The 14,587-nt window shown below is 38.5% G+C and overlaps 1 protein-coding gene across 2 annotated transcripts in view; it reads right to left on the minus strand.

The window, feature by feature from the left end:
- The window catches only part of LOC124802537 (zinc transporter 6-A-like), a 108,753-nt gene that overhangs the window by 26,278 nt on the left and 67,888 nt on the right, over positions 1–14,587 (minus strand). For both annotated transcript variants that reach the window (XM_047263395.1, XM_047263394.1), the window contains 2 exons: positions 13,463–13,606; positions 6,293–6,412 (listed from right to left, as the gene is read on the minus strand). In XM_047263395.1, the coding sequence (XP_047119351.1) occupies positions 6,293–6,412; positions 13,463–13,606 (264 nt within the window). The remainder of the gene's footprint in view (positions 1–6,292; positions 6,413–13,462; positions 13,607–14,587) is intronic.

Here is a 14,587-nt window from a genome sequence, read left to right on the forward strand (position 1 = left end):
GCAGTCAGTGTGTCTAGAATGAAAGCAGTCTACAAGACAGCACCAACCAGTACCCTCCAGAAACAAAAATGGTGAACGAAATTTACAGCTAATCACACCCAAGACCATAAGGCCTGGGATGCAGTCAGTGTGTCTAGAATGGGTTGGGTTGTTTGGGGGAAGAGACCATACAGCAAGGTCATTAGTCTCATCAGATTAGGGAAGGACGGGGAAGGAAGTCAGCCGTGCCCTTTCAAAGGAACCATCCCGGCATTTGCCTGGAGCAATTTAGGGAAATCACAGAAAACCTAAATCAAGATGGCTGGACGCGGGATTGAACCGTCATCCTCTCGAATGCAAGTCCAGTGTGCTAGCCATGTCTAGAATGAATGCAGTCTACAAGGCAGCACTCACCAGATCTATGTATACATGCCAACGACCAACACTTGCATGCAGGAAGACTGTCTTCATTGCTGTAAACCATGGTGCACCATTAAATCTTCCAAGTAATGCTCTGTCAGCGTCAGTCAAGGTGTACATGTCGATGCTGAGGCGTGAATGGAAGACGGGGCTCATGTTGATATGTCTGGGCTCACAAGCTCTTTTATCTGTGTTGCGGTAGCTGTATGATCTGCAACTGCTGCCATTACAATATGACAATCCTACCAGGAGTCTCTAGTTTGCGGACATCCAGAGCCACATCTACAGGTGTGAGAATGTTCAAATGGCCACTAATACCAGCATCATTGCACAGCTCACACAGCACATCCAACTTGTGTGGCAATGCGCCAAAAGGATCATCCGACCACTCGGAAGGCCACAATCTGATATTTTTCAAACTCACTCAGTTGGCCGTAGGAAGCACGAGTGTGTCCCCATGGCGTGATTGCTTGCTTGCTTCACACATCTGCAGCATGCTGAGCCTTCTTCCAGTCAGCATCCCCTGTTAAAGGGTAGACATGGATAGCTATCTGGTAGCTATGCCACTAGACTATCTTTTGGCCGATGACACTGCAACCATTATTAGTATATCTAAAATCATGAAGTGACATACGCTGTCACTGGATCAAAACTGATGTCATCTTTCCAGATGTACTCTCCCCCGCTCCAACATTGTACATATAGATCTTTGAGACTCAAAAAGGTCTGTCGAACCATATAGTTTCATAAGATCTATGTATACCTGCCTCTAGCAAGAGGGTATTTAGTAGAGCTGGGCTTCTCATTGCCGACAAACATAATGGAATGCCTACAGAAAATCTGAATGACCTGATTATGGTGCATTACAATACCATTCTAAGTTTCACATATATTTCCACCACATCCAGTTTTCACTATCATAAATCTCTAAACTCATTAATAGCTCATTTCAGGAATAAATTAATCCAGGAGGCCATTGTAATGATATGAGCAGAGAAACATTTCTTTATTTGCTTGAAGCAAGAAAGTTTTCAATAAGCTTCATATTAATTTCTAGTTTGCTGTTTGTGTTCCTTCACTGCCTTAGTTTTTAATTTTAACAAATATATTTGCATCCAACAGATAATTTTGTGGCTGTATCATACAACTGTGATGTCACATTGATTCTGTTGCACATACGAGGGGAGACCCAAAAATAGCCAGAATTTCTTTCTAGAAAGCATATACTTTATTGTTTTCAAATACAACCTTAATCTCCTTCGAAGTATTCTCCATTAGCATTAATACACTTGTCCAAACGTTCATTCCAGTGTTCGAAGCACCTTTTAAATTCATCCTCTTTGATACCTGCTAGCACTTTCATGACATTGCATTTTACTTCTTCCACATTTGTAAAATGCTTCCCTCTCAAGCCTCTTTTCATCCTCGGGAATAGGAAGAAGTCCGAGGGTGCTAAATCCAGCAAATAGGGCGTGTGGGTCAAGGTAGTCGTCTTTGTTGAGGCCAAAAACTGGCAAACGCTGAGAGCCGTGTGCACGGGAGTGTTGTCGTGATGCAGGAACCACACGCTAGAATCCCACAAAGCCAGACGTTTTCGTGACAAACTTCTGCGAAGCCGTTTCATAACCTCCAAACAGAATTGTTGGTTTACTGTCTGGTTTTCAGGGACAAATTCAGAGTGTACGATCCCTTTGATTTAAAAAAAACAGATCAACATCTTTTTCACATTCAATTTCACTTGTCGAGCTTTTTTTGGTCGAGGTGAGCCAGGTGACTTCCATTGTGATGACAGTTGTTTACTTTCTGGATCGTACCCATAGCACCATGACCCGTAATGATTTTATTGAAAAAATGAACGCGTCCTTCATTTCGAGACAGGCTTGAACGCGACGTCCCCTTTGATCTCCGGTAAGAAGCTTCAGCACGAATTTTGCTGCTGCCACTCTTGGCATCCCCAAATCGATGGTCAAGATGCACCGAATTGAGCTCCAGGACAACCCGGACATGTTCTCGAGTTGGTCGATTGTCCTGCGTTGATCTTCACTGATGAGATCACAGATTTTGTCGATGTTGTCTTTGCTTCGAGCAGTTGAAGGTCAACTGGAACGGCGCTGATCTTCAACCACCATTTCTCCCTTTTTAAACCGAGAAAACCATTCGTACACTTGTGTTTTACTAAGAGCATGGTCTTTGTAGGTTGTCTGAATCATCACAACAGTTTTTGCTGCGTTCTTGCTGAGCAAGAAACAAAATTTCACTTCCGCTCGTTGTTCGTAAGAACTAGCAATTTCCTCGTGTCACGTCTGCACTGTACGCGCATTCAAAGAACTGCCAAAGAAACCACACTTCTCACTGTTGGGTGACGCCATGGGGCAGAATGACTTAGCAGAGCTGTTACTACAACCCTCTGGTGGTGCAACCTGCTACTAAAAGTACACGACGTGCAGCATTACGATTCCTGTTACTTTTGGGTCTCCCCTCGTAAGTACGAGCAATGCCATCTGACCTCTTTTCATAGGAACCTGTTATTTGCAAACTCCCAACTTATAAAAAAGTCATGCTTGCTGTAAGATGGGAAAATCTCAATTATAAGCAAATGGTTTAATATCCTCAATGGATAGACCTACTTTGCAACAGTCAAGTATTTTACACTTTTCTGTTAACCTATAAGTTTTTGTTTTGGAATTAACTTATTGAAACCTTTCTTGGAATTCAGTGAGAAGGATGCACCTGCTTTGCAAGGCATACAACTTTAAAGTCAGGAACCACCGAAGTTGACGAACTCTTCTATTACTTTCAGCATGAAGTTTGTTTCTGCATTTATATTTTATATAAGTGTAGGAAGAAAAGGCCTTTTTGTACAAATATGTTGATGGAGACAGGTAACAAAGTTTTTATGGCTTTATTTGGTAGCAGTGGGAACTTCGCCTTTAAGATTGACCAGAAACTTATTGGTGACGATGACTAACGTTTCTGTAGCACAAAGTCACTGGAAATTTCCACAAGCTACTTGTTTAAATTTATATTTAATGTGGATTGAAACATTATTCTCTCTTCCAAGAGATTGTGAATTCAGATTTTATGACCAGAGAGAGCAGGCAAATATTCTCTGGCAGTTTCTCCAAATTCCTTAAAATGGTCTTTATTTATGTTATTTATGTTCTTGTCTGAACAAAGATGAATTTCAACTATGAAATAGTGATCAAAAACTACATACAACATGAGAACAATGCTGCCCCAAGATAATCACTTAAATGAAAAGCACAATACTGTTTCTGTTCAACAGGCTTAATTTATTCAGGTTATCCAGTTTTTGGCTTACAAAGCCATCATTGGAATTGTAGACCATCATTGAAATTTAACTTACTAATGTCACCAACGAAGTTTGTGGCATTTTCACTGTTTCATTTGGGACAGAGCTTTTCCCCATGCATGTAACAATGTGTTAATTTACCAATCACAAGCAAGAAAGTTTAAGGAAACATCTTGCTCCTGATGTTGCAGCCATTATTTAATTTAAGACCAGAGGTGAAAGACTGTATCTGTAAATACAGTGTGGAGTAAAAAAAAAAAACTGTCTGCTAATTGGCCACAGAGATCTTGTTTGGCCAAAAAGATTCTGCAGTGATAAGTCATGTTAAGATAATGTAAGGTGGATGGTCATGCAGAGGAACACAAGATAGTTCATAGTTCAGTTTCAATCGCATCAAGGATTGATGCAAACAAAGACAGACTGTCTGGTTTTCTTCCCATCAGGTGCCTCTTAGAACAAGTAGAGCTTTCAGAGAACTGACACAATGACCTGCCAAGGAGGATATATGGGAGACCAGCATAGTTATCTACTGAGCATTAACCTCAAGAATTTCTTGGTTTTGAGGAACGTAGAGAAGCATGATGAAGATGTAAGGATGGTGGCAGAAATTCCTTCTGCCGACATAAATTCATAAACACAATTTTTTCAGTAGAATAGGAAAAGTCTTTGTCCATATTCCATGAACAGAGAGCATCGATACAGTGCTGACGTTGCCGTTTGACTTCACAGGTCCACCAAGAGCTGCAATAGACAAATCTATGTGAAAAGCTCGTGCAGGATTCCTTGACCAGTGCACAGAAAGCATTCTCATTCTCAGTGCTGGGCAAATCCACGTCTCTGTTCCAAAGGGGCAGCCACCACATTTGCCTATTGCCTACACAGATGTGAGCTTTGTTTGTTAATGAACAAAACATTCTCTGCCCATCTCGCCTACAATGCGGCATGTGCACACCAGTTGACTGCAACCTTTCTCAAACTATTCACTCAAAAACCTGAATCTCACACATCATATAGCCTCATTTGTCAGCTTCATGATGAACTGCTTATCATATCACTACCTGCCATAGTTATTGTGATATTTCTATAATTAGTAATGTACTATGCTCAATTCGAATATTTGCAATGAAAAATTGGGGTCCCTCTGAGTTTGAACTTGTGTCTGGTGCATGCTAGTCCACACATTTTTGTGTATGAAATGGACCTAAAATACTGAGTTTCTCTTTAAACTTGAGACAAGATTCATATCTATTGCCAACCTTGAGAAAATGGATTATATGTAGTGGACTCACTTTTGATCATCTGCACAAATGAGAATAGAAGTGAAATATTCATACTATCTTTCAAATCTCATAAATTGTTTGAGTAACCAAAATCAGTTTTTGGCAAACGATAGTGTGTAATGTGGAGTGTATTTTACCACATAGCTAAGCTGCACTTGTCCTCAGTTGTTTGATTAATAGAAGACTCTTTCACGATTCTGTTGCAATTGCGGCTGCATTAGCATGTTGGTGAAGTGAAATTGTGTAAACACCGCTGTATTTAGAGAAAAGAAGCTAATTTTAACATGGCAACAAGATAAAGAAAAAAAGGTGTACAAGACAGGTGAAAATAAAATGCTCTCTCTGATCCAATTTCAGGGTAGTCCTGTACCCATTGTGTTTTTAATAATAAATGGTTGACTTGTGGAATTATTTGACATATGGGCATAATATGTTAATATGATCTTTTGCAGACTTGCTAGCAGTAACTTACAAGTTCTACAAGGAAGGCATTTAAGCAAAGGCTTAGGCTGTAGAACTACATCTTCCCTACCGCGTTGACCTGTCCTCAAGAGAGCCCCCCCTCCCCCCCTCACTACCGTTGTTCCCTCCCTACCATGCCTTCTGTGCAGCTAGCAGCCAAGAAATATTGCATGAAACCTACATTACAAATCCAGCCTTTTAAAAGCTCCCTAATAAAGTGGGACAGGTGGCCTCAGAAGCCCCATCTGTGCACTATAAAGAAGATACCAATCCCCCACCAGTGTAATAGTCCTTTTACAAATAAAAGACTACAGCCGGAGTCCCACACTTATGCACGATATGGATCGACATGGTAATGAGAATGTCGACCAGGGAGTGATGCCTATGAAAGCAACTTGGGATATTTGTTAGTAGTTACTGTGACTCAAGCTATCACACCAGCTGTCCAGTGACCATTTGTTCTATCACCTTGCAACTTTACTGGTGTGGGAAATGGGCTCATAGCTGTTGGAAGGTGTTTGCTTTCACTAGGCTTAGGTATTATTCCACCTTCAACCTAAGCCCACACTTATTAACAGATAAACAGATGGTGCAAAATATTTTTTGAGCAGTTTACACTGTATCAGCAAAAAAACACAATGGAACCTAAAATAGTGCAGAATTTGCTTTGATCCAGTCTGGGTATACACACCAGATTAAACCAACTGATACTGTAGAATATTAAGGTTATTTTGTACTCTAAGTCAGAGTCGATAATCTTGTCTCAAACGGTCTAAATAGAACATCACAAACACAAAAAATATAAGGATTTTAAAAAATGAATACAGTTGAATCTTACCTCATTTCTATTAACAGGTCAGTGAAAAATATGAGCAATGCTCCTGTAGATGCTATTAGTACCATGGGGTTAATACGAGGCAGCAACAGACTGCTTAGGGCTGGTATAAATGAGCACACACTGTTGGGAACAAAAGAGTATGATCAGTTCAATGGAGTCAATAAAATAATGGAGACCTAATTGATTTGATCTAAAAAACAAGGATATTCTATCAATGCACTTCTTCAATCCTAGATAATGCTACTACAACTTTGATCTGACATGAACACATGACAAATAGTTTCAATGCTGCTAGCACTTGTATACTATCATAAAATAAACATTATTTGCAATCTGATAAATGACTCAAACATAATTTCCATTGAAATATTGTTTATTGGCTTCTGTTTCAGTTTCTTTGGCTGACATTTGTTCCATCGTTTTCCTGACACCCCACCAGCACAAATGGCTGGCAGTCAAAGCTTCACCCTCCATTGCTGGTGGTGAACTGCAATGAAGCATGAAACTTTGACAATGGCAGCCACTTGTGCTTATGTGGCAACAGGACAATCGTCAAACAAATGTTTGCAGAAGAAACTGAGACAGAAGTCAAAATGCAATATGTAAACAAGTGGCCATGAAAGTCTAACAATTCTGTACAACTTTCATTGTTTTTTACTGCATCAGGTCACTGGCTGTTAATTGCAAATGAAAACTACCACAACCAAATGAACAGCAACTTTAATATCAAAATAGGGACTATTAATGCTTTACTTGTGTATTTAAGCTGCACTGATAGAAATTTGAAATTTTTGAAGAAATAAATTGCTGAAGAGCTGTTTCAGTTAACTGCAAGTACCACAGACTGTGTCACAATGTCTCATGAAGATGTAGAAAAAGTTAGTTACTTCACAAAAATAATAAATTACCCAAGAACAAAATTATAAAGAGATTGAGTGGCTTGTCAGTACCAATTTCCAGTGGGTGAACTCCAGTAATTCTGTATATTGGGGCATAGTCCAGAGTGTTCAAGGTGGTTCTTACATGCTTGAACTTGTCGTTGAAAGTAATTTTTTTCTTCAGTAGCCAGCAAAACATGATCAACATACAGAAGGGTCCAATGTGCTAATTTTTGAAGATCTCTGTTGACCATGTCCATTATTATGATGAACAATAGTAGGGGCAAGAGCAGCTCCCTGATAGACACCCACAGAAACAGGAGAGTCATTTGATACCCAGCAGCAGAAAGTTGTCAACCTTTAGGGTTATGGTACAGCAGCTGAACCCATTCTTCCGGTACTTCTTGTTCTCAGAGGACAAATCATACGACATCCCCTTGACTTGGTCAAAAGACTTTAAAATGTCCAGGTAAGTAAAGATGTTTAGACTCTCACAATTTTTCTCAATAAGCAAGCAAGTTACACATATAGTATCAGTGTCACACAGCCTTCAATAAAACCACTGACAACCTTGCGTATCTTGCTGTCTATGATGGACTCCAAGATCTTGATTGTATGCGATAGGAAGTGTACAGGTCAGTAGTTGGAACATTTAGCAAGACTACCCTTCTGTTCCCAAACTGGGACTGAACTGGTCAAACTCCACCCAATTTGTACCTTCTTCTCTTCGATGACATCGTTGGGGAAATCTGTCAGCCATTCAGCTGCCTCACAGTGCTTGATTTCCACAGCTCTGCTGGAAAATCATCTGGCCGAATCACCTTCCCAAGTTTCATTTTCCCTGTGGCTTCTAGAACTTCTGACTTGGTGATCGATATGATATACCTGGAATAGGTGTCAATTGTTTTACTGAGAAATGTGAGAACTCTTCATTGGGGACTGCTTTGAAGTACTGCTGCCAGCTCTCTCCTGCCTTCATTCAGTCAGTGATAAGTTTGCCTCCTCTTTCAATGATGTCCAGAATTTCTCTCTGTCTGCAGTATGCCTAAGCCACTCCTTTGTTAGGTTATAGATAACACACTCGTCATCTGGCACATCAAGTCTTTCACAGATCTTGCTGTAATGTGCTGATTTGCTACTGCCCTGCCTACTCTGCATCATGCCTAGCATCAAAATTGGTGTTCATGTTTGCAGATGTTTTTGAAGTAAGAAACATGTGATACTATTCTTTCTTCACTCTCATTTTGTTTTTAACATCTCCTATCTGCAACCGTATCTGATGACCTGTTTTCGGGCAACCAGGTTTACATTTGCCAATTTGCTCATGGGTAGCTGTTTGAACAATTCAATTTCTTTTAGTACATTCCATGTTGTTTTAATTTCAGTAATAGGTGGAAAATTGATGTTTGACATTATCTCTTTCTCTGAACAACCATCATTTCATCCATGTAGTTCCATTTTGTTTTTCTTTCTTTTGAGTTGTCATTTTGATGTGCATTTGGGCTACGAGTGTGTGTTGTTGAGGAACCATTATTTAATACAGAATGGCCTTTGCATATCTATAACAGGCCTCTAATCAAATGTTTGCACAAGGAAGAAGTTCAAAGATGCAAGGGTCGCTTCTTGAAAAAATTGATTGAGATAACTAGATTGTGAGCTTCCACAAAACCTAACCTTCTGTCTAACCTAGCATTCACAATATATTCATCAGGGGACTGCTTCTATACTTGAACCTTGTACACTTAATGATGGCACTGTGATGTTTGTCGTATGTATGTTCTTATTTGAGTCTCAACAAAGGCTAAACAAACATAACCAATGGGCTTGACACTTACGAGTTGGTTTTTTTAGTCATCAGCCTTCTGACTGGTTTGATGCAGCCTGCCACAGTTTCCTTTTATGTGTCAACATCGGCTCAGAGTAGCACTTACACCCAATGTTCATGGACATATTACAATCTCTATCTCCCCATACAGTTTTTGCTCTCTAAGGCTCCCTCTGGTACCATGGTAGCTATCCATGAAGTCTTAATGCATGCCCTATCATCCTGTCCCTTCTTCTAGCCATTGTTTTACACATATCCTTTCATCAATAAGTCTGTGGAGGACCTCTCCATTTCCTACCTAAATTTTCAGTATCCACACTACATCTCAGACCCTTTAAATTTCTTATTTTCCCCCCAATCCATAATTCACCTCCATACATACTGTGATCCAGACACACATTCGCAGAAATGTCTTCCTCGAATTCAGGCCTTAATTCGAGGTCTGTGCTAGTCTATTTCTTATGTCTTTCTTGCTTCATTTATTATGTGACATTTTACCAGTTTTGATATTAAGTTTATAGCTTATCTCATTTCTGCTACACCGCAGTACTTTATTTAACCTTTCTTGGTTTACTCCCAATCCATATTTTGTGCTCAGTTGATTTCATCCATCATTCCTGTAATTCATCAAGACTTTAATTGATGACGATGATATGAGTGGACTTATTATCTCTTATCCAACCTAAGCATTTTTTTCAGAATTTTATATTGGAATAACAACAGGAAAGCTGATTTTGTTACCAATCCCTCATATACTTTGGTTCAAATGTAATATCAAAGACCTAAAGACTTGTTTTACTTCCTTCTCCCAAAACTAGTAATTTATGAACATCAAACAAGAAGATTGCTACTTCAAAATAACCTTTTCTTGTGTTATTAACCATTGTTTCAAATTACTCTGTTTTCTGCTTTCTCTTGTCATTTGCATTTCTCAACCCCCCACCACCTCTCAACACACATACTTCTATTCACTTTATCTCTCCTGTTTGTATTTCAAACTCAGCATGCGTTATTTTTATTCTCACTCCTATGTCTTCCCATGCTTTTAGTGGATGTGCATGTCTCTCAAGATGAGGGCACTATATAACATTTCCTTCAATGTATCACCTTGACATATTTTAGAGTTTTTTGTTCCTCATCAGTCTCTGTTCTCATGAATTAAGAGACTGGGAGCTATGGAAACATGAATAGCCATCTTTCTCAATTTATGTGGTTCCAAGTGTAGTTCTCCCAATTCTAGCAACCAGAAAGTGGGAGTCTTGTTCTGTCTGATATTATAAAAAAGGTTAAGATATTTCACAGTTAATACAGTTGCTCAAAATGATCACAACTAGTGTTACACACATATGAATATAATATATTCTGTATTCCAGTATTAGGCTAACTTGCAGTACTGCAGTCCAAAATAAAGTATCCTTTAACATTTACGGATCACTCCTTCACTCTATAGTGACAATGACACATTTTATTAATTTTCTGTGCTTCTAACAATGTAGTTGAATAGTTTCATTTTTAATATTTCATTTACTTAGAATAAGCCTGCAAGTGATATTCCAGCCAATCTTGAAAAATGGGGGAAATTCAGTCATTCAAGTTTGTCCGAGGCAGTATCGTAGCAGAGTATCATCAAAAATTTTCTCTCACGCCTCAGTAGTAATTTTGAAGTGCACCACTGTGTTGAAAGCAAAATTCTTGATTCTCTTTTCAGGGTATGATTTTAGATAGGTCTGTTCCGACAAACATGTTCAGCCTTTTATAATGGCATAACTTCCACACATTACCAGTTAGGATGAATTGACACCTTTCTTCCTTCCCCTTCAACCCTTCTGCCATAAGTAGAAGCCACTGGCTCCAAAAGTTTGCAAATTTCAATACCTTTATATGTGTTTTCTCCTGGCATCACTTGGTTGGTAAATTTTTGATATATTTAATTATATTATATTTCTGAAAGCATCATGCGCTGAAGCCACTCAAAACATTGCATTCCTTGATAGGTTTTACAGGATTGGAAAAAAAAAAAAAATCTTGGGATGTACACTTTAAAACTTTGTTTCCAAAATATGACATATGCTGGTTTTCTTAACCTCAGTCTCATATGCACGCTTTTTAGTAGGTTTTTCCGGTGAGTATATGAACATTGGTATAGGAGACATGGCTTGTTTCTGAGCAAAGTCTACCACACCTGTTATTGTGCTCACCACAAGGGACACTGCTAATTTGAAACTTACCACACAAATGCACAAAATTAATAATGGAGGGATTACTGGTAACCAATCACAATACTGTTGGAGGCACTGAGCAGTTGACAGATATGCAAATAAGACAGAAATACTAACTAAGCTTTCAGATATTATCTGAGGCTTGGTGACAATTTCAGTATCATTTATGGCCTATTAAAGGGACACTGTACCTGAAATTCATTAAAATTTGACATTTTCTGTTTTCTGCTCCATAATGTACTTTGGACTTTCCTGAACATTTTGGTATATAATACATTACAATCAGACAATAGTAAACCTTCAAATAATATTTTGAATGTTGACGTGTGACTGTCAAATTTCGCAGCTACACATATATACGGCCACAGTTGAGCAGTCATATCTGGGAACTATACAGTCTAGAAGGCTGTGGACTGCTTTGTTTTGCACCTACAGCTACGTCACAGAAGTTGGCATTACGAATAAACAAATCAGTCATTTGTTTCTGATACTAGTTTTTGTTGAAAGTAGTGTGATTATCAGCTTTTATTGTAGTAAGCTAACTTCTATTTCTTCTTATATGTAAATAAAATGACTAAGCATAAAAGAACTGTGACAATTTAGAGAAGATGAAAAGAGCTGTGTGAGGCACTTTCTTTCATCAAATATCAACCAATGAAAAGCCATGTCATGCTTTGGGTCCACTTCCACCAAACAGTTGTGTAAATATAGCCAAGCTCAATTTTCTGGCACCCTGTATGAATTTACACATAAACATTCTCTTCCTTTGGCAGTAATGGAGGCAATCAAACCTATTACAGAGATTTGGCAAATCCTGAGCTACTAAAGAAGTGTTTACATGGGAAGACCCAGAATGTGAATGAGTCCTTCAATAATGTTGTGTGGTGCCATGTGATTAAAAATGTATTTGTTGGCCTTATGACTCTAAAGTTAGCAGTGTCTGATGCTGTAATAACTTTTAATGGTGGGAACTATGAAAGACTTACAGATCTGGAGAAGTTAGGGGTAAGATTTGGACAGAACACAGCTAAAGGAGTGCGGGAACTGGATGAGTTTTGTGTATGTGAAGCAGAGTTAGCTGCCCAGCAAATGACAAAAGAAGCAAGAAAGAAAAGGAGGCGGCAAGCACTGGGCTGTTGTGACACTGAAGAAGACACAGACTATGGTCTAGGACAATTCTAGTACATAAAAGATGCAGAAATGTACATCTGTATAAGAATTTGTGATAAAAAAGTTTTAAACCTAAATATCTCTGAACTACATTTTTTGCAATAAATGACCCGTTTTCTAAAAAAGTACTGATGGTATAGACATGAAATTTTCACGGCATGCCAAGTGTGAGATTCAAAACATATGGAACTAGAATAATTAAAATATCCTGAGTTGTTTTGTTTTTATGTTCATTTATTTACAAAATTCTGTCAAAAATTGAGTGTTTGGAGGAAAAAAAAAAAAAAAAAAAAAAAACATGCCCCACAATACGATTTTAGTAATAATTCTAATTCAGTGTATCTAGAAAGGTGCATTCAATAATTAAGGAAAATTGTAAGTTGGTGTCTTAAAAAGTTTCCAAGATATGGGTCACAAAATTCGAAAATTTAACATTGGCGGCGTAGGACATACAATGTCCCCTTAACTGCTCAGTACCTCAACAATACAATGAGTTGTTACCTTTAGCATTCCATTAACTGTATTCCACACAAAATGGTCCAATTTTATATTAAATCCACAAAAATATTGGTCACATTGACAGGTATGCTGTCTCATTCTCATTTCATTTATCTATGACAATTTATCACCTTTAAACTGGCTTTTACTGTTTGAAAAAAAAAATGGTTCAAATGGCTCTGAGCACTATGAGACTTAACATCTATGGTCATCAGTCTGCTAGAACTTAGAACTACTTAAACCTAAATAACCTAAGGACATCACACAACACCCAGCCATCACGAGGCAGAGAAAATCCCTGACCCTGCCGGGAATCGAACCTGAGAACCCGGGCGTGGGAAGCGAGAATGCTACCGCACGACCACAAGATGCGGGCTACTGTTTGAACAAAATTGTGGCTACATTTTGTTTATTGAGACATCCGTCAGACAGCAGTGCTTGCAAATAAGTAGCATATGTTAGGGATCAAATAAACACAAACAAGTAACCCTACCCACTCTCCCCCTCCTACCCACACAATGAAAACACAACACTTAAAACAAGGATAATATTAACCATTACTTTATTCCTATAATCTCACCTCTGACTTATGTCAGAAACATGCTCCTGCAACCAGCTTGAGGATGAGGCAGCGATTACATGTTCTAAAGCAGCGTTGCTTACACCATAGATCACCAGAAGATGAATTAGGAAAGCAAGTCCCATTCCTACAAGGAGCCGTCCTCTAGAAAATGGAACATGCCATTAACATTTGGATTTCAAAATTTTTCTGAAATAGCCTCTCACACATTATATTTGTTTAGCTAAGATAATGTTACTTGACTATTCAAATTCCAGCAGGCTAGAAAGGAAGTTGTACTTTCTATTTCTAATTATCACTTGAAAATTCAGCTCCTGGAAGATAAAGATCCTGCATATCTTTTCACTGTCATTTCTCAGTTCACAATCAACCTTACGTACAGTGGAGGTCTGAAGAACTTTGTAACCTTTAATTTAAATGATGAAATGTGATATGGTGACATTAAAGAAGCTTATAATCAATGAGAGGTTGAAAATAGAAACAAATTGCCCTCACAGAAAGTTGGAATTAACTCCAGGAAAGAGGATTAATAAGAAACTCTATGAATTAAGGCCTTGTACATTGTAATCCAGGGAATAATGTAGCTAAATAAAAAGGGACATGTAATTGAAAAGATAGGTAAAAAAGACAAATAAAAAAGAAAAGCCAGCTTGCACTCTCAAAGGGATATTGCAACCAGCCTGGAAACAGTTTTTGGTGGCAATAGTAGCTCAACTGTTTTCAAGAACTGCAGTGCAGGAGAAAACTACTGCAGCTCTTTGAGCTTTTGTGTTAAGTCATTGTCCCAAAACATCTCATAAATGTATAACAGGTACAAACTAGTGCTACCAGCAGAGTACAGCTTTACTTGAACACAGTTCTTGTTAAAATCTTCATACAGACCCCGGGATAAGAGCTTTCTTTCACACTGATACACACAATTCTAAAGTAAAAATTGGTCTAGTAAGTTTTAACAGCAACCCTGACACCTCTACAATTACATATCTGTGAAGAGCAACATTAGTTGTTCATAACAGATGGGGACATCTTCAGTTCTTCACATCCTAAACCTCTCTCTGAGTGCTATGGGAAGAACAAATGACACACATCACACATTCTCCAAATCTGCACTTTTTCATCACAATA

This window comes from Schistocerca piceifrons, chromosome 6 (assembly GCF_021461385.2).
Source record: "Schistocerca piceifrons isolate TAMUIC-IGC-003096 chromosome 6, iqSchPice1.1, whole genome shotgun sequence".
Taxonomy (NCBI): Eukaryota; Metazoa; Arthropoda; class Insecta; order Orthoptera; family Acrididae; genus Schistocerca; species Schistocerca piceifrons.